Here is a 20,374-nt window from a genome sequence, read left to right as displayed (position 1 = left end):
TCATAAAAGTAACCCATTTTGTATAAGGGTGGATGGAAGCTTTATATGGATAGTAGTCGGTAGCTACAGCAAAATTTTATTCATCTTTCTTACCACGATTGTTCATTAAAATATATCAACAACAAAAAGTATAAAATTAAATAAGAGAATACACATGAAGAAGAAGAAGAAGAAGAAGAAGAAGAAGAAGACGACGAGAATAGAACGATGTTCTAATTGGCCGAATAAACGAAGCTCTACAGGAAACCAGGAACTAAACGAATCCGTATTAGTACAATTATCAGGTTTAAACCTGAATAAAATACAACAATTTGTTTAACTCCTAATTCTCGAGTACATCATTATCACTGCATTTAGTAAAATATCTCGTAAATGCGTTCAACGATGCACGAACGTTTCACAAAATTAACATTATCTCGTGGATTTAGCTTGAAGAATGAAGAAGGATAGAAAATAACGAACACACGTGATTAAAACTGGATATCTTAGATTCTTTTTCTTTCTTTTTTTTTTTTTAAAAAAAAGAGGAATTAGACTCGCGAACGAAGTATGCGGAATATGTAAGTGAATAAATAAGCGTACTTCTGAAGGTTTTCATTTAATTTACTCGACAAAGTAGTTTAGGTAAGGTGGGTAGAGTTTCTTTGACTGATCATTGAGGTTTGTAAGAGGATGTAAACAGCGGCCGACAGCGAGGGAACTTAACAGATGTCTGAAAGGAATCAGCAGTTCGAGTACGCTCTTCTTCTTCCGCTTCTTTTGTTCGTTTTCTTTTCCTCTACCTTTCTTTTTTTCCCCTTCTCGTTTTCTTCTTCTTCTTCTTCTTATCCAATTCGTCAGTTGATTTCTCATAAAACTCATCATTATTCGATCAGAAAACTAGATTGGTAAGAAGAACGGATCCTAAAGTCTAGGATGACAACTACGAAGAGGATCGTGCTGTTTTTACTATTACTTTTGCAATCTGAAAATTCCTATCAACGAGTCAACGATTTGAAGGACGTGATCGGTCTTCGAATAGCTCCAGCAGAAGCAAAAGCATCAGCTAGGGTCAACGACACGACCATCTCATCGAGGGAAAGGAGAGCCCTGGTTTTTCCTGATGCATCGATACCCGCGACCCTTCTGGTACGTTCTCATTTCATCGAAGAAGCTTTGCTTCCTTTCATACTTTCTCTCTCTCTCTCTCTCTCTCCCTCTCCCTCTCCCTCTCCCTCTCTCTTTTTCATTTTCTTCTATCGCTATTTTCGATAATAGAACGAGATTTAGAAAATGATCGAACGAAAATACGATCTCACGTGAGAATCATTAATTTATCGTATATATTAAACGAAAAAAAGGAAAAAAAGGAAGGAAGAAAATAATTTAGAAGCAAATACGAATTTTTCCCCGATTCTGTTTTTTTTTTTACCGAAGGATACAAAAATTCGTGATAAAAATCGAGCGAGTTTCTTGTCGTCGGGTATTCGATGCATAAGCATATTCGGGACACTTTTTAAAAGTAAGACCGTAGAAGAGAAACTGTAATTAGCCTGTTTCGAGGCGTCCCGTGGTGGACTTTCTCTCTTAAAAATAGAGTCGTGGAACATTAACGGTGACGTTGACGGTAGTTAAGGAAGCTTAAAAGCATCGCAAGAAACGTGCTCACTAATAACGTCGAGTTCTATCGTCGTTTTCGTATTATAGTAGCTCGTAGTATGTCATTTCGTAATTGCGTATGTTGTGCATTATCGTTATTATTCATAATTTTATTAATATGCATCGTAATTATCTAACATGTGTGAAAAATTCACACATCGTATTGGCAAATACGAATTTTAATAATCAAATATACGAACGATTTATTCTGCGTAACAATTCTGTTATAAGAAAATCGAATAAACGTAACAAAATTACACGGAGCAACTTGTTAGTTACGATAATGAATTTGTTGTTAAGGTTTCTTTACGAAAGATAGCGATTTTTTCTTAAACAAGGTTTATCGTATCGCAAAATGTAAACCGGAAAAGGATTGCGAATGAAATACGACTAAGTTCGATTTGCGTCTAATTATCGGGAATCCAATCACGTGCATAATTACATCGTTCAATTAGAGAGGATAGACATTGATGATTACACCAAGCTTATCGTTTAATTCTATTCTATTCAATACCGTGTGATATAGGGAAACTGTAATCAAGCGTTGACAAGGAAGTTTGGTAGTAAGAGATAATGCTCGTAAACAATAAAGGAACAAGTACTATCGGTAAATGTCTAATTATCCATTTAATTGTGCAATTGTCGTTGCATACTCGATCAAAACATGCTCACCTTGTTCTCTACGTTCAAAATTTATCAAATTCATTCGAATTTGGACCATTTGAATTATTTTCGATTATAATTGTTTTTCTTTTATTTCAATTCTTTCTATCAATTATAAAGTATGATTAAAAAGATTTAGAGAATAAAAAATGAATGTTCGTTAATGTGTTATATAACAGGTGAATATATTAAACATATGATACTTATTGATGAGAATGTATTGGAAATAGACTAGGTAGGCATGTTATCTTTCATTCCTATGAATTTTCGATAAAATCGGTAGGAATTTTCACGGGAGAATCATGTTCGTATCTGGTTAGGACAGTTTAACGAGATTCGCGGAAAGCTTTTGTACACGAGACTTGTGAAAAGCGTTTTTACGTTGGTCTAGTCGGTCGTTTCAACGCAAAATCGATATAGTCTATTTCTTCTACCTACAACTACGACGAATGAAAACTAAGAAAAGAAAGAAATAGGGAGAGAAAGAAATAGACAACAAATATTTCGATCGTTTCTATTTGCTATAAATGTATTACTCTTATTTTTCTTACTAGAAGAATGCACGATGAATTATACAAAAATAATTTCGAACTAGGAATAATAATTAAGTTAGAATGTTTAAATAATTAAAAATATTAGTAGAGAACAATACTAAGTATTCGATATACCTTAAATAATTATTAATCAATCGAAGAAAGTGCGTACTGTTGTTAAAAAGCATGGAATATGCGTCCTATGCATCGTTCTCCTCGAAATCCATCGTTAAACTGAGTCATTGTCCTCTGTTAAAGTTCTTTTGTTAAATGTTGTTTACATGAGACTTTCCTTATATGGTACATATGCTTAACAAAAATAATCTGCACAATAAATAGAATTTCCATTTACGGAAAGTCTCATTTAAACAACATTCAATAAAAGAACTTTCATAGAGGACAACGTGCCAGTCTAACGGTGGATTTCGATGAGGACGGTACGTAGATCTTATATTACGTGCTTTTAAACAACAATACACATTTCCTTTGATTAATTAACAATTACTTTAATACTCTAATGTATTCTACTTATATTACAGACAAATTTTACCCTCGAAGTCATCGCTGCGTTAGAGCGTTAAAATAATTACATAAAAATAAAAAAACTGCTAAAATCAGAACGTTATAATCTTAAATTCTATTTATTAGGTATATCATTCCCGTTATACACATGCGCAATTTTCGGAAGGTCATATAAACAACATTTAATAAAAGAATTATTAATTATCTTATCTATCTATAATATATTATATATTATTATAATTACACAATAAAATATACGATTTTAAGGGACACTCACTACATGTATAAATTAATTTATTATTTTTCATAGAATAATACGAGTTTCATTTCTATCACGCGTCGAGATAACGCAAATTCTCTTTTTTTTTTAATAATAATATTTTTGTTTTTGTAAGTATTTAGGTATATATATCCAAGATAGGAGGGATTTAATAGATAAAAAAAAGTTAGATATAAAATAAAATGATATCGTTAGATTAGAGTATCACGATCACGATATAATCCTTGGGAATCCTAATCGAATCGTAAATAATAACTCCGATCTTCTTTCGAGTACACGCATAGACCGTGACAATCGTCGTCGAACATCGACGATTTTGTAGACGATCGTTTGTAGTTCGTCCAATTTCCGTAGGAGGCTCGTTTCTGTTACTATAGTATGTGCCTTCGTCCGTGTATGAATTTCCGATAAAACCGCGAATTTCCGCATTGGATCGTTCAGGGAGTATCTGGACGGTGGTTGCTTTCCTCCGGATTGGTCAGAGAAAATACAACCGAAACTCCGATACACCGATACTTTATTTTCGTCGGTGAAATAATAAATTCTTATATTGCATATTACCTCGAATTGCCGACACGTACACACACACACACACACACACATAGATTTTTCGTCATTTGTTTAATATTTGTATTATGTTAAATAAATATTTCTCATTTGTATGATTCATAATTCTCTTCTATTTACAGTTAATCTTTGGCCTTGGAACACCATTGCAATTGGATCGAGAGAGCGTAATCGTCGGTGTTTTTATCAAAATAATTTATAAATTACCGACAAATAGTACAGACTTTACCGAGCCTGGAGTTTACTACACCAGAAATACCAGAAGTAGATGGAGCATTTATAAAATTCTTCAAAAAGTTGCGGCCATTTATGGTTACGGTGGAAAAGCTTGTTTGTTGAGGGCAATTTGCGAAGCCTCGCGGGTACCTTTTGACACGCATCACGGATTATTCGGTCAATTGATGGAAATATTTTTTAAGTAAGTCACCAATTAAATTCATTTTATTTTCATTTATATTATTTTATTTCTATCCTCTCTACGATCACGTAGAGGAAAGTAATTTTATTCTTTTTTTTCTTTTCTTACTAATTCAAAGAATAATTGAACAAACAGACAACGCACGGTTGGTTAGCGCAAAGTAATGGACATTTTATTTATTTTTACATTAAAATAGAGAAATAGTACAATTAGAATGACCGTGCAATTTCGTTTCGTTTCGTTTAGCAAACTGTCGTAGCATTAACCATCGAGCTAGTGTCCCACTTCTAAATCATCCCTTTGCGGTACAATTATGTTAGAAGTATACTTGAGAAAATCTCTAATGCCAACGGTCCGCCCGGAGAAGTTAATAACATTAGCATACACGATGAATTCGTGAAATTTATACATACGTGTAAATGTACATATATATATATATAAATGTATATAAGTATTACATATTTACGTCGTTTAGTATCGTAGTATTCGGTCGGTTTTCTCCGCACGGTCAAAAATCAAATTTTCGCGATAAGATTGGGATAATCTTATTATTGCATCGACAATCCGAAGAACGTATTATATACGCTGAACACAAAGTTTAAATTCGAACATTATATTCTACATGTATATATTTACCTAAATACATTTCTGGTACGGCCCATGGCAGAAACTATTTTATCATTATTATCAGAGTAAATTTAACGCACTCACAGAGCTTCTACATAAATTTTCATTTATTAAATACTTAGATATATGCATGTATATATATATATTATCATCGTCAAAAGAATAACGCATGGATATGAGATAGGTATACAAAATATATAATATTAAAATAACAATATTGGATGATTGTGTGTGTGTGAATGGAAAGGAGGAAAGAATGAATGAATAAGATAGCTCGAAGCTATTGTTACAAAATTTCAAACCTAGTCCTATTCGTGATTGTGCATAAAGACCTTATTATTATAATTATTATATTAAAAATAAGTCCCCAAATATAAAAAGTAATAGTAATTTTGTAGGAAAATTGAATTATGATTGATTTCGGATTGATATAAAAAAATAGTTTAAATTTTTGATTAACGAAAGGAAAAAATAAAGAAATAAAAAAAAGAAAAGACATTGTCGAAGAAAGATGAAACGTTAACGTGGGCGTATAGTTTTAAGATATATATATATATATATATTAAGCTCGGGAAAGCAGCGACCTTACTTATCGATCGAGCAGTCTAGCCGTGCTACAGATTTTCGAAAATTCAAGAAAACTCCCTGAGTGTGGAATGAAAGGGAGACAAAAAGAGGAATTCGAGAGAAAAGGGGGAAAAAAGGAAGAGGGAATAGGAAAAGAGGAGTAGGAGGAGAAGAGCGAGGTGGAAATGAATCGAAAAAAGAGAACGACGTCCATCCTATCCTTTTGCTTTCCTCCTTTTGTCCGTAGATGGGGGAGTATGGGACATGTAATGGTGGTAGTAATACTAGTAATAGTAGTATAGTAATAGTAGTGGTAATGGTAGTAGTGGTGGTTGTGACATGCGTTGGCTTTCATAATGTTTTCAAAGAAAGAACGTCGTTGTTGGACGGTGAAGAATTTTTCTGGATTTTGCAGGCCGTCGAGTACCGAGGAAGAGTACGATGAGTACGGGGATCGAGAGTACAGGGCAGCCGAGCAGCTGGGCAAGCAGGTAGCGGCTGAAAACTGCCACGCCCTTTATCCGGAATGCCGCAGGAGTGTGCTAGACATATTTTCAACGGTCCTACGTGTCTGAATCTTTAAACCCTTTACTTTTTTTCCCCGATCTAATAGTTTTTATTTAATATACATTTCAATCGATTTTCAATGAAAATTGACAAATACGATATATTTTATTTCGGTTTTTACAATGAAATTAAAGGTTTAGATTAGTTAGACAAACTATTGAAATTCGGAATATCGGATTTTCGAGAAGTTAATATGCGTTAGGATTTGTAATCTCATTGTCGGAGTGCTCGATAAGCGACACCCATCGTGAAAAAGTTCTGAACGCGGGAGCTCAAGAAAGCACGGTTCGTTCATCCACGTTATTACTCGCTCGGGTGCTGTTGTTTATAACTTTTAAAACATTCCCCGAGATTTAGGAGAATTCTACCCTCTTAAGGAGGGGAGATTCGTTTACTTTAGTTCGCGTCGTTCAGTGAATTTTTGCGAGCGTCAGAATGGAAATGAAGTATTTAACGCGAGATTCAATTGTTGGTATATCAAAGTTTTGATTAGAAACTGGAATAAATAGTTTAAGATGGGTGGGTGGTTGGGTTTTCAACACATATGTCATTTTCTTTCATTTTATATGAACTCATGCGAACGCGCGAAAGAAAAACATAATCGGATAGATAGCAAATTAAATCTATTATGCATATACGTATATTGTTATAATAATTAATATAATAATAATAATAATAATGTATGTAACAACAACGTATACATTTTTATCATCGTTTTCTCTTTGTTTTGGCGGATTACGTTACGAAAAATATTTGATCGATTTGTTGTTCTTCTCGTTTCTTCGACAAATTCCCTTTTTCGCTTTGACACCGAAAGTGTCTTCTCTTATCCTTTCTCCGTTCATCAATATGCGCACTTTTACGATCCTTCTGCAACGTCACTAGAAAATCGAGTGAGCAAGTGGGTTGGCAAGTGGGCAGGCAAGTGGGCGAGCAAAGGCACCCAGCCACCTTTTCAAACTTCTCCTATTTTCTGTTCTTCATATTCCTTTTCTTCCTTACACTTTTTCTGACATTCATTTGCCTAAAAGTACGATCGAAAATCATCCCTCCTCTCTTTCTATATATATTGACATATATTTCTCTCTCTCTCTCTCTCTCTTTCACACTCACTTAAAACAAGGAATGTCAGAATTCTAGGGTATTAAAGAATCTCTGGCGTTTCTGCCGCTCGTTCGACCAATCCTTTTCTTCGAGTTTTTTTTTGTTCTTTGCGATTTTATCTTCATGGAATTCGCGAATCTTTCTTTCAAAATTTTTTCCTGACTTATTTTATTCGCCAATGGGAGATTAAAAAATATCGAAAGAAAATTTTATTAATTTGATTTATTGTACATATTATTTAAAGTTTCTTCTTTTTAATTTATCCATATTAATAATAAATGATAAAAGTATATATAAGTAGATAGATAGACAGATAAATATAGAAAAATACAGAAAAATGTAGAAAAATATATATATGAATACTTGGATATCCTACAGATAGATAGATAGATGGATAGATAGATAGATGAATGGGGAGAGATTTTCCGCTTATTTCTACTTTTGTATTCCCATTTTCCTACCCCCTTCTTCTCTTCCTCCTTCTCCTCTTATAGTCATCATCAATAAATCGATAGCACCGGCAAACCGAATTGAACACGTTACTCTATTTCTCTAAATGTATTCGATTTTCGATAAATTTCGATCAATATTACGATTGCACGGATTACGAGACAATTTATCGAACGTATGAGCTTTCATTAAGACATTTACAAATAAAATTTTGTTTTTAATGCATAAATCTAACGCAGCATTATATGCTTATTTTCTTAAAGAAGTGTATTTACCTATGAAAAAGGTTTCGGACTAACAGTCTGGCAGAGAAAGAGATTCTTTTAAAAAGGGATAATTAGTTTTCTCGATGATAAAGATAGATGGTTAAAATAAAGTTCGTTTAAGCAGGATATCGCGTTAGCTCCGGTATTCATAGGTCAGATAAATGAAAATGAATCTTTATCTCTTAATTGAAGGAAAAGAAATGCAAGAAGAGTCTAAGGTTCGTTGTTTTTACCAATTGGAACGTTTCATCCAAATCGAGAGGTTTCTTTCTCTTCTTTTCTTCTTTTCTTCTTCTTTTCTCTCTCTCTCTCTCTCTCTCTCTCTCTTTTTCTTTCCGAATCTCTCGAAAAAGTTTAAAATTTCTTTCTTTATTATTTGATTTATATAGTAATAATACAGTAATATAAAAATTCGCGATAGGTGAATTGTTAAAGTATAAAATTGAAATTTGATCCGATAACATAAATTTGTCAAAGTACAGGAAGAGATAAGAACAAATAATTGCGAGTATTGTTGTAGAAAAAAAAAGCAAACCTCTAAGGCAAATTCGATTGTAATTTCATACTTTAATTACTTGCCTCATCGATAATTTATATTTTATCTAGCTATTTCAAAACATTTAGTTTAAATCTATGATTAACGATTTTGTTCATATACATGTTTTTTTTTCAAAACGCCTAATTATTTCGTGTAAGACATAGGTTTTTCATGAATTAACTGGATTATACATTTTAACGATAACATATATATATATATATATATATATGTACATGTAGCAGGACGTAAAACTACTAGGTAAGAATTTGCACTAGTGGACGATAGAAACTGGTTGCAAAACGATAATGGTAGTGTATTATAGTACTTTAAAAAGCGTAGCCCATTATCGTGCGGTAGAGCCAAGTACGTGGCGTGCTTAAAAGCTTGAGAAAAGAAGGAAAGAAAGAAAGAGAGATGAGAAAACGTGCAGCGTGTTAACGCGAGGATAAAAGTCTAACTCTCATGATCGTTCCGTTAATTATTTAAAAAAGAAAAGAAGGAGTGAGGAGGCAAAGAAAAAACGAGAAAAAAGAAATGTGACGAACCGTCGAAGGAGTCACAGTTAAACGTCTGATAAAATATGAGTATGAATATTCATTGAAAATCATTCTCTATCGGTACTCGCGTGTATTATCTCTCTCTCTCTCTCTCTTTCTCTTTCACTCTCTTTATTCATGGTTAAGCCTCTTTTTAAAGGATTCATCGAATTGAAAATTTTCGTGATAACGCATAGAAAATCTCTATTAACATAATTTTATTCATACTTATTTTCGACAAATTCTTATTGTTCGTCTTTACAGAGAAAATCTGATTTTTGATTTTTTCCTTTTTTACAAAAATCTAATACTATAATCGAATGACAAAAAGAATGTGCAAATTTCATTCGCATTTGAAGGGGAAAAAAAATTGTACTTTTTCTTCTTTCTTAAAAACACTTTCTCTCTCTCTCTCTCTCTCTCTCTTTCTTTCTTTTTCTTTAGAGATATAAGTAAGTAAGTACCTACTTACTTATACTTTTGCCCCTTATTTTCTTTTCATAGCACCTTATACTCTCGTAGCATAGTTATCGAGAGCTTTAACGAGATAAAAAGAAGCAACGTAAGTCTTCTGCCGATCGAATAAATAAGAACTCGTGCAAAGAAGCAAAGGTAATCGTAGATTTAAAGAATGCTATAAACGTCTAAGGAACAAGAGAAATGAGAGAAGAAAGTCGAACTGAGTGAGTAAAAAGGGGGCCAGAGGTAGAGGTGATGATGGGAATGGTGGTACTGGGGGTTGGGAGGTGATAGCTTTTCCTTCTTACCAAGCACTTAGAATGTCTCTTCTGCCTTTTCCAGAGATTGTCGATCGAAGGAATGAGAGAGATGAAGAAAATATTGCATGGTGGAAAGGGAGAGGGAGGGATTAGGTTTACGTGTATTATATCATATAGGTGATCCCGAACAACATGGAATTATCGAGGAGTGGGGATAAGTTTGTATATTGGATTCATGGATGTATTGGTTTAAACCTTTCCCTATTACCTTTCCGAACCCACCTTCCTCTTCTTCGGGTTCCTTCTCTTCCTCCTATATCTTCTGAACGATAGCGATAGCGTTGTAAATCCAATAATTGCCCCGTCCCAGCCGGTCGTTTAAGCACCTTTAATTAATTCCGTTTTCGTCCGAGAGAGATTAACGACCGAAGTTGAATTAAAATCTCATCGAGATCACGGATTAGGCACAACCACCATCTTTCAGTTAAACTTATCATACACAATTGCTTGTCTATCCATTTTTTTTTTTTACCTTCTTTTTTATCTCTTTAAATTTGATTCGACCTGTAACGAATTTATAAAAAAAAATCTTTTTAATTATTCGCGCATGTACACCTAGTAACGAGAAAATAACAACAATGTTATTAATTTCGTTTCAATTAACGAGCGAAAAACTCGTATAATGAGAATGTTTCTTTCTTTTATTTAATAAAAAGAAGAAAAAGAAAAAACAAAAAAGAAGAAAATGCAAAATGTGTCACTAACTAACGCGGCTAGGTTGACTCTCGAAAGTAACAAGTTATCTTGGAATTTTAAATGCGACTCGGTGTGTTTTCCCTATGTGTGTGTGTGTGTGTGTGTGTGTTGGTTTATTGTACCGTTATTTTTTGTGTTCAAAAAAAGGTCACCGTAGTTGGGATACTTTTATCAAAGGTCTGCTGGAAAATAGGAATAAGAAAATATCTCAAATTTATTCTACTTGATAATTTAAACAACGACAATATTGTTACAACAATACTATTACTTTTGTTTTAAATGCAATTTCGGTAATTCAAAGTTAAACAAAAATCTATAAAACGTGTTTAGTTTTTATAAGAGAAGTGTAATACTTTTTCGACCGATTTCACGTTAAAATGGGAGATAGGGGAGGGAAAAAGCAATAATCAAGGTTCCGTTCTTAGGACAAATTTGAAGTTTCTTTCTTGTTCGATATGAAGTTATTGTCTTGGTGCTTTCTTTCCCATAGTCGTAAATAAGCTCGAAAGAAGTTTTTTATTCTTTACTTAACAATTTTAAGCTCTTTCGTTTATACGCGTACATTGTAAGAGTAGTATGCAGTTATGTATGTGTGTATGTAAGTACTTCGAGAGCTATTGTTACATGTAATACCGAGGAACGTGCTGTTAGAAAAGTTCCTTTTTCTCGTTCTAAGAGATTTCCAAGAGAACGACAATCGGACATCTTTACGGTCTATCTCGATACTCGTATCTCGAAAGAAAACTTGCTAAACTTCAACTTTGTCCGTTTCTCTTTGTCTTTCTGTTCTAATATACTTTTTTTTTGCAATTTTTAAGCTCGTAACATATAGTATGTACTATCTTCTCGTTATTCAAAATTTGTTGAAACAAATTATAATATCGCTACAAAAAATAGAAACAAGTATCATATCTTAAAGTCAATGAAACATTTAAATTATTAACCCTACGAAGACTGAATACTCTTAGCCGAAGTGCTTTTTTACAGACGGAATACTTTATTGCTAGTGTTAGATTAATTTTATTAACGGCATCATATATTTGATTTTAAAAACCATGTTCATCTTTTACGATCACTAACATGAAAAATTCACAATAAGTCTGACACGAGACGTAATAATCGAAAAAGTAAATAAAATATCGAACCAGTTCGAAATAGTTTACTTTAACATTTAACAAATATACGGAGAAGCAGACGCATACCCGTTTCAACATTTGTTTTACTTCAAACTCTAGTATTATTTGAAGGGGAAAAAAATAACCACTGGTGGAAGTAAATTTCAACGGAATGTTCATTTCTTCTTTTTGTTTAGAGAGTGGAAGAGGCTTTACAGTTTATGAGATCATTTAAATGGAATGCAAATATTGGTTAGTTCCTTGTGACTTATCGAGAAATATCCGCACCAATGATTATCGTGTATTCGTGAAATCGTAAAAAATTCGACCAATGCAATAAGAGGCCGTACACGGTTCATTGACCAGTGGACCAATATGTCGGCTCAGTTCCAATTACTCGTCCTGAGAGGTAGTGGTGGAGAGGTGGTGGTGCTGGTTGAGGGCTGGCTGAGGGAAAAGGAAAGAAGTCACGATTGCTTCCGATATTCTCCGACCGAACGAACCAACGACTATGGCAATGATAGTCGTCGAGATTATAACGCATCGTGGAAAACAGTTTTAGTGCTGGCACCAGCCATCGTTATCGTTTCCTCGATGCAACTTACATCATTTTTACCAACGACCATTCTCATACACTACGGACTTTTCTTATTCTCATTTTCTTCGTGGACCAAAGCCATTCTTCTCTATCCCTCCGGTTCCGTTTTTCAGGTAAATATTGTCATATTATTTTATAGACAATTCATTCATTAGACTTATAGATTATTTAATAATACGTTGTTAATTAGTTCAATTCTTTATTGAATATATTGGATTGGCAACTAAGTGATCACGGATTTTATCGATAGACAAATCACATTTAATTCCGTTTTTTGATAGCAAAGATCAGAAATTTTATGAACGTGGAATTATGATTCTGCCTGAACGATGACAAAAGATCATCGAAAAAAACGGACAGTACCCCTAATTGAATAAAGTTATATTTTTCAGCAATAATTTGGAATTTTCCTTCTTATTTCAAATCCATAATCACTTAGTTGCTAACCTAATATTTAGATATGATTTATATTAGATCATTATACAGGGTGTCCCATATAACTCTAGTCACGATTTTTTAAGTACTTGCGATAACCTGACAAAAAAATACTTTAAACAAAAGTTGATCTGTTTTTGATTGACTATACATTGCGATAAAAGAAAGTTCAAAAAATGTTGTTTTTAATGTTTTTTAAGGCTATCTTTAGTTTTTTAAATAGCACTTATTATTTTTGACTTTACAGTATTATAGCCCATATATATACGAATTCAACGATATAGTATACTATGACCTTTGGATGATCTTGAAAGCAAAGACATGATAATTTTAACAAAAAATTATTTTACTTGTCGCCGGCGAACAAAGGCGACACAAACAACTTACTTATGTGTGTAATTTATTGTTATTTAAACAAAACACAAACAATACCACAGTGCTGTCTGTTTCAGACCTTTTTGTGAAATTTTTTCGCTTTATACAGGTGCCTTTCTGGGTACTTTGCAGCATACAGATTTGCTGCTTCACGTGTATTCCTTTTACATTCGCAAAGTATTAGCAACATACCAACCTTTTCACTGTTAGTATACATTTTCTACAAGTTAATATTAAACTGCGATTTGTGCTCCCGTGGCAAATCAAGATTAAACAGAAGAACTGAATATATATAGAATGTATGAAATTTCCTATTATTTCTATTAGTTTTTACTTCGAAATCACACAACCCGTATTTGATTATTTAATGCATAGGAGTTGTGGGTGATGTGTAGAATATACAAAAATATTTCCAAATAAAATATGGAAAAAACAAAAGTATAAAATTTGAAATGAAATTTATCAAATCAGATATTATTAAAGAGAAATGAAAAAAAGAAAAAGAAAGAAAAGAAAAAGGCCTCGTAACCCAATTTCCACGTTCCTGCATGAATTACTAAGGTTAAAGAACTTTAAAATAGATAGAAAGAGAACTCATTCTCTTTCTATTCTGTGGGTTAGGGGTGTCGAATACGAAGAATCGTAAGAGTGGTTGCCTCAAGTAAAGGGATAAAAGGGACCATTGTACCATCGGTCGGAAGATAAATCGTGCAATAGGAAAAATTGTTCCCTGGTGTATCGCGCTTTTCCGAGGGACTATTTGCAATAATAAAGGTGAATCTTTCAAATAAAAAAAAAAGTTTTTTACCTAATTAATTAATAGACTTAATTTGTACGAATCTGTTACGATGTTTTTTTTTCTTACCGTTCAAATTCGTTCGAAGAGCGAAACTAAATAAAACCAAACCAAACCAAACTAAATAAAACTAAATCAAACGAAACGAGAAGCGAGGACTAATTCGAGAAGACATGTCCGTGTTTTCATGTGAAACGTAATTGATGGTGGATATACGGACATAATAGTAAAGTGATAAAGATACCGGTCAATGAAAAAAAGGAGAAAAAGAAACAAGAAGGTAGTAGGTACCTATATACCATTTTGTAAGAAAGACAACGTTTTTCAAGAACTTTCTCGAACGAGGGAACTTCGAAAGTATAAACTGAGATTCGGTGCTCAGCGAATCACGAGAAAGTATCATTCTCCTTTTCCCCCGTTCTACCTCCTCGACCCCCTTTCTCACTATCTCATCTTCCTCATTTTCTTTTTCTTTTTTTATTTTGTATTCTTCTCTTTTCTACCCCTATTCCTTCTTCCTTTTCATCTCTGTTCCTCCTGTCACCATAATTAAGAACGATATCGACTGAATAAAACGGAGCGTTTTTAAGGAAATGGTTTCCTTCCTTCTTTTTCCTTTTTTCTTCTCTCTCTCTCTCTTCCTTTTTTTTCCTTTTTTTTTTTTTTCCTTTTTTTACCCGTTTCTTTACAAATGCCTCCGTGGAGTTTTTAATTAGTAAAGACTTTACTCTCTCGCAGGGGAGTTGCACGAATGATTACACCGACCTCTTTACACGGGCTTCGGATCGTTTGTTCTACGTTGCTAAAGGTGAGAGAGAAAGAGATAAAGAGATAGAAATATGACGATGCCGAAGGGTCAACCACCCCTTCGTTTTACCGCAAGTAGAGAATAAAATAACCTGCCAGGCTTAACAAGATGATTTTTCTCATCATTTTCAATTGAGAAAGACGCGCGTACTCGTTAAAACACCCTTACCACACGTATTTTCATTATTTCGTGAAACTTTCTTTGATTTCTTTTCAACGATCAATCAACTTCCTTCAAGAGTTTACATCGTACACGAGTAACAACGCGTCATTAGAAAACATTTCTATATTTTTTTAATTATTATTATTACTTAGAAAATATACAAGGTGTCCCAGTTTTTTTTTCTGCCAAACATTATCTCTGTCTATCTCTCTCTTTTTCCCTCTTACAATGAGGCGTGCGTTTTGATATCCAATGAAAATAAACGTATTTCTTTTTTTCGAGATATATCAGAATTTTGTTTCGAATAATGTCGAATGATTGAACGAACACGAAGCCTTCGTTTGCCTGTACTTTTCTTCTATTGCGTTTATTATGAAGTCAATTTTTCGAGAGAATGAGAGAAATGTAAAACCAGAAAGAGGTGAGAACAAGAGAAAAAGAGATAGGTTGAATTGAATTAAAACAAAGCGCATTCTCTTGTAGTTGGTGGATATGAAGCACATTAAATCCCGTTCACACGATTACTCGATTTCTGAGTCACTGGAGGATAAAAGACAAAGACAAAGACAAAAACAGAGAGACAGAGAGAGAGAGAGAGAGAGAGAGAGAGAGAGAGAAGCCCAGGGAATTTGAAAAGAACGATTTTAGTTTCGGAAGTCGAACTTTACCATTTCTACTACTTCGATCTCTCTTCCACTTCCTTTTCTTTAATTTTTCAACGAATATTGCAAATTCTTGAAAAAGTTTGAACTTTTTCGTTGAACCATTTTTATATTTCTCGGGTAGATTTATAAATTATTATTTAACGTTTTTATTATCGAATAAGAGTAAGAAAAACGTAAGATTGAGAAATGAAGAAAGGAAAGAAAAAAGAATAAAAATAAGAAGAAAGCTTCCAAATGAATATACGAGTAAAATTGATGCTCGAACGTTAAAAGAACAATTTATTTTTGATATTTTTCCTTCTCGTTTGTTGTTGTTTTTTTTTTCCAAAATACGAAATACGAAAGGAAAGCGAGAAAAAGATCTTTTTTCGCACAGATGCTCGCAAATATTCGCGAGACAGTTATTGCGAATTGTGTCTTGGGTTCTCTACGAAAAGTCTTAAATTCAATTTTCTAAGTTAAAGATTGTTCAGTGAAAAATTGACGTTTCAATTTTCAAGTTTTCATCGAATTTTGCGAAAAGTAAAGTTAGAGGAGAAAGACAGGGAGTCACTTTTGAAGTTTGATTTTTATTCGTTCGAGTATATGCATATCCAACAAATTTACACACGCATATATTTTTTATATACTTATAAATAAACATAACAATATTGTTAACATTTTCACAATACACGATTACGAAATACTATGTGTGTATAAAAGTAATATAATTTTTGATTGAATTAATATTTATTGTTTGTTTATTTTGTTCTTTCTTTGTGTAGATCACGTTAGGTGCATCGATACCTGTGAGATCGAATAAAAGAGGAAGCATCGTATTTTCTTCCGGATTTCAATACAACTATTATTTACCATCCAACGTGTCAGATTTTGAATCAACGATCGTCCTTTCAAGACACATTAGAGATCTCGATCTTCGTGATACCTACACGAGGATTGAACATTTTTTAGAAGAGTAAGTTTCAATTTATACCATACTTTTTATTTGTACATTTTATTGAAAAAGATGACAATTTAATGTTTCTTTCCGAAACTTTGTTCCTTTTTTTCTTCTTCTTCCATTTAACGTAGGATTAGCGATAGATCAATTAGTATAAACAAAATGCAAAGCACAGAGACGAAAAAGAGGGACAGGGAAAGGTGGATTTGGATTTCGGAAGCGGAAGAACAAACGCAGCGCTAATTACCGTTCGAAATTGTCCAATGAATCAGTAAACATAGCTAAAGTGAACGAATAAATTTCTAATTAACTTAACTTTGGCATCGACCATGTTACCACATCAACGTTTATTGAGATTCTATTTTTGATTGATTGACTATTTCAACGTATCAAATGAAAATAGATATCTAGATTTTCTGAAGAACGCGTTAGTTCGTTTTCGTTGGTTGGTAAATTAATAAATCATTCGAATTATTATTTTGATAATAATGTAAAGAAAAATCAAGGCGTATCGTAAATCTAAAATATATATATTTGGAGGTTAAGTTTAGGATAGAAAGGAAAGCAGACAAGATGGTTCGGTTTGCTTTCGATGTTCTGACGAAGCTAGTTTTGCTAGCAAGTATCGGCTCTTGGAAGGATCAAAGGAGTTAGAGAAGCAAGGTAAGGAGGAGAGAATTCTAAAGGTAAATTAATTGGGACATAAGGCAATTACGTTAGCAGGAAGAGGAGATTCAAGTATGGCGTCTAGGATATGCAGGTAACAACGGCCATCATAGACGACAACGACAACGACGAAGACGTTTCTTTTCCATGATAAAGCTTTGAGAGTTAAGAAAGTGTCAGAAATGTTCGGTATTCTATCATCATGGTACATTCGTAGCGCAAAACGGTTTATCGAATTATTTTTCTTCCTGATTTTGCAGAACCATCTTCGAGAAATAAAAATAATATTATAATAATCTAATTATGCGACTTGGATAAAAATTATAGGCAAGATAAACAAAAATGTGATAGACATTTAATACCGAGAGTGGTATAATTTATAGCATAACTCGACGACGATATCGCGTAAAATTGAATCGAGATTAAGTGAGTTGGGATGAAAAGAAAAAATATTGAAAAAAATTGTATTTTCTTCGAAAGAAATATGTTCGCGAAAGACACCAAGGGGTAAGGTTACTACGTTCAGCAGTTTACAGTTTGTTAACGAAGGAGAATCAAGCTCGGTCAACGACAACGTCGTGGCCGGGCTAAAATATTAGCTAGGATAAAGCTTACCGGGAGAGTGCCTCTTCGTTGGAATAATTCCTCGAGCTCGTTTAATCCGCGTCAACGAGAACTTCCACCACCACCGTTTTCAACTTATATATATATTCCAACGTTTATTTATAATTCTTTAGTTTTCCTAAAGGGGAACTTTCAAACAAAGTAAAAAATATCTTAATGTTCTTTTCTTTGTTTTTCTCATTCGACTATTATTATTATAATTATATCATTATGATTATTATTATTATGAAATTAAATATTAAATGTCCAATAACTTCGATTATTTGCTATTCGAAATCTGACATTTCATATTTAATAGTCTAATAATAATAATATCATTATTATTTATTAAGTAATAATTAAGTAATATATTATTATTACGTAATTAAGTATTAAACGTTCGATTACTTCGATTATAGTTCAAAGTCTGATATTTTATACCTAATGGATTAATATTATTATTATTATTATTATTATTAACGTAGATAAATATTATCAATGCGAATGTTCGCAGATACGGTTGGGGAAATGGAAGAGAATGCCTTTTAAGGAGTATTTGCGAACTCGCTGAAGTTCCGCTTCTCAGGAAGGATGACGATATAATCGTCGAAGCGATACATTTCATATTAACGTAAGTCTCATTATTTTCATCTTCTCTTTTTCTAATATTTATCGATTTAAAAGAAAGAATGATAAATGAAAGGAAAGTATCGATAGATTGAGGTTCGAGTTTATTTGTAAAATCGTTAGCGATCTTATTCTCCTGCTTTTCTAGCCGATAAAAAAAAAAATCAGGAGAAAAAGTCTTAATTAATTTGTCGCGAAAAACTCACGACTTTTCTATCCTTTTCTATTTCATTTTCAGATACCAATGACGAACTCTTTCTTCTTCTTTTTTTTTAATTTTTTGTACCCTTCCATTTCTTTTCTTATCTTTTCTCTTTCCATCCCTTTTATTATCTTTTTCTTCTTCCTCTTGGCTTCTCGTGATATCGAAACGACATTCTTGTTTCATTCTCATCACGTTTCACAGTCGTTTCAGTACTCTCCTCTTTCACGGTTATTTTTCGAAATATCTTACACCAACCGGAAAGAAGCTCATTCCCCTTTTTCTTTTTATATCTCACGCACGAACTCTAGAACGATAATATCGCGAGGATGTATGAAATTAATTTATTTTCCTAAGAGACCGGAGCCCCATTTTGTTACTAACATTTTTATTATCACTCGTCTCTTACTTTTCCCTTTTTTTGTTGTCTATTTTTTTTATTTTAGGTATTCTATTTTCTTTCATTTATTTTCTTCGCCAACGACATTGAATTTGTTATTTCATTTAATTTTGAATATTAAAATACTATGGTTCCAAATTTTCATCGATAAATAAATGATGAAAAAATGTAAAGAAAATTGTGAAGACTTTTGTGACATGAAATTTTAGAGTAAAAAAATTGGAACGCAAGGCATTGGAAACATTTGATCGTTAGTGATAAATTTGTAATGTTAATTAAGAGAAGAGAAGAGAAGAGAAGAGAAGAGAAGAGAAATGGTTGGTTTCAGCAAGGAATGGGGAAACGATCGAATTTCGATTTTTGTCGGCAGGCCGTCGGAAGACTTGGCAACCTCGATTAATTCCACTCATCGGAACGTTGAGGAGTTGTACAGGGATGCTGAAAGATTGGGGAAATCTGGCGTTGACTGCACGTTAACGTATCCCGATTGCATCGAATCACCTCTGAAATCATTCACCGAGATCTTATTTCCTTAGGGAAACGAGGAAAAGGGTTTGGGGAATGGAAGGTCGCGAAACAGCACGTGCTTTCTTCTAGCCGTCTGTTTAAGATCGATCTCAAGTCTCGATTAGTCCACTCTTCAAAACACACTCATGTACGTAACCAACAGAAATAGCTATATCAACGAACCCCTACCATTCACCTGGATAAATTCGAAATTGCTCTTATACCTCTCGCGTTATTCCAAAACGATTAATCTATAGTCTAATTATTTCATATTTTTTATTCCTTTTTTTCTTTTCTTTAGTTAGTGCTTAATTAGTTTTATTGCAATAGTACGATTTAGAAAAGTTCATAGTTTTTCAAAAATATAGAATTTTATTCTAAATAAAATTGTAATAATAATAATAATAAGTATATATTATGAAATCAATATGCGGATAAACCGGGAGGTTTATTTTTAGTGCTTTTGCGAAGCCTAATGCGACTAGTGCCAGAAAATAAGTTCCTCTTTATCACTCTCTCTCTCTCTCTCTCTCTCTTTCCACGGATTACTTTTTATGCACTGCACAATGATCGTTTTATCGCGAAGTAAACTTGGCATGGACCTACTCGAAATCTTAATGATCGCAATTGCGGTATTCCGCTGCAACCAGGGCAACCTTTCGTGCCAGAATGCTTTTATCGTCGTGAGTAAGAAATTTCTTAAGGTCCCAATGTTTCCTTGGCT

General features: G+C 33.2%; 2 protein-coding genes across 2 annotated transcripts; both read left to right on the top strand.

The window, feature by feature from the left end:
• Positions 1–915: 915 nt before the first annotated feature.
• LOC106787237 lies at positions 916–6,390 on the top strand. Its single transcript, XM_014749434.1, has 3 exons — positions 916–1,128; positions 4,326–4,621; positions 6,231–6,390. The coding sequence occupies exons 1-3, from the start codon at positions 916–918 to the stop codon at positions 6,388–6,390; spliced, it is 669 nt and encodes a 222-aa protein (XP_014604920.1).
• Positions 6,391–8,402: 2,012 nt separating this feature from the next.
• On the top strand, positions 8,403–19,679 carry LOC106787236. The gene is made up of 6 exons (XM_014749433.1): positions 8,403–8,420; positions 11,293–11,342; positions 12,532–12,577; positions 16,470–16,660; positions 18,429–18,545; positions 19,514–19,679. The coding sequence occupies exons 1-6, from the start codon at positions 8,403–8,405 to the stop codon at positions 19,677–19,679; spliced, it is 588 nt and encodes a 195-aa protein (XP_014604919.1).
• Positions 19,680–20,374: the final 695 nt, after the last annotated feature.

Source organism: Polistes canadensis, unplaced genomic scaffold, assembly GCF_001313835.1.
Source record: "Polistes canadensis isolate GaletaPanama2010 unplaced genomic scaffold, ASM131383v1 scaffold_96, whole genome shotgun sequence".
NCBI classification, from domain to species: domain Eukaryota; kingdom Metazoa; phylum Arthropoda; class Insecta; order Hymenoptera; family Vespidae; genus Polistes; species Polistes canadensis.
This window is presented reverse-complemented; position numbering and strand designations above follow the sequence as displayed.

Bases quoted from the DNA above. Each gene is read 5' to 3' on its own strand.
- LOC106787237 (XM_014749434.1), top strand. From the start codon at position 916: ATGACAACTACGAAGAGGATCGTGCTGTTTTTACTATTACTTTTGCAA. The intron at 1,129-4,325 runs GTACGTTCTCAT...TTCTATTTACAG, and splicing joins CGATACCCGCGACCCTTCTG to TTAATCTTTGGCCTTGGAAC. The intron at 4,622-6,230 runs GTAAGTCACCAA...TGGATTTTGCAG, and splicing joins TTGATGGAAATATTTTTTAA to GCCGTCGAGTACCGAGGAAG.
- LOC106787236 (XM_014749433.1), top strand. The intron at 12,578-16,469 runs GTAAATATTGTC...TTCTTTGTGTAG, and splicing joins CCTCCGGTTCCGTTTTTCAG to ATCACGTTAGGTGCATCGAT. The intron at 18,546-19,513 runs GTAAGTCTCATT...TTTTGTCGGCAG, and splicing joins GCGATACATTTCATATTAAC to GCCGTCGGAAGACTTGGCAA.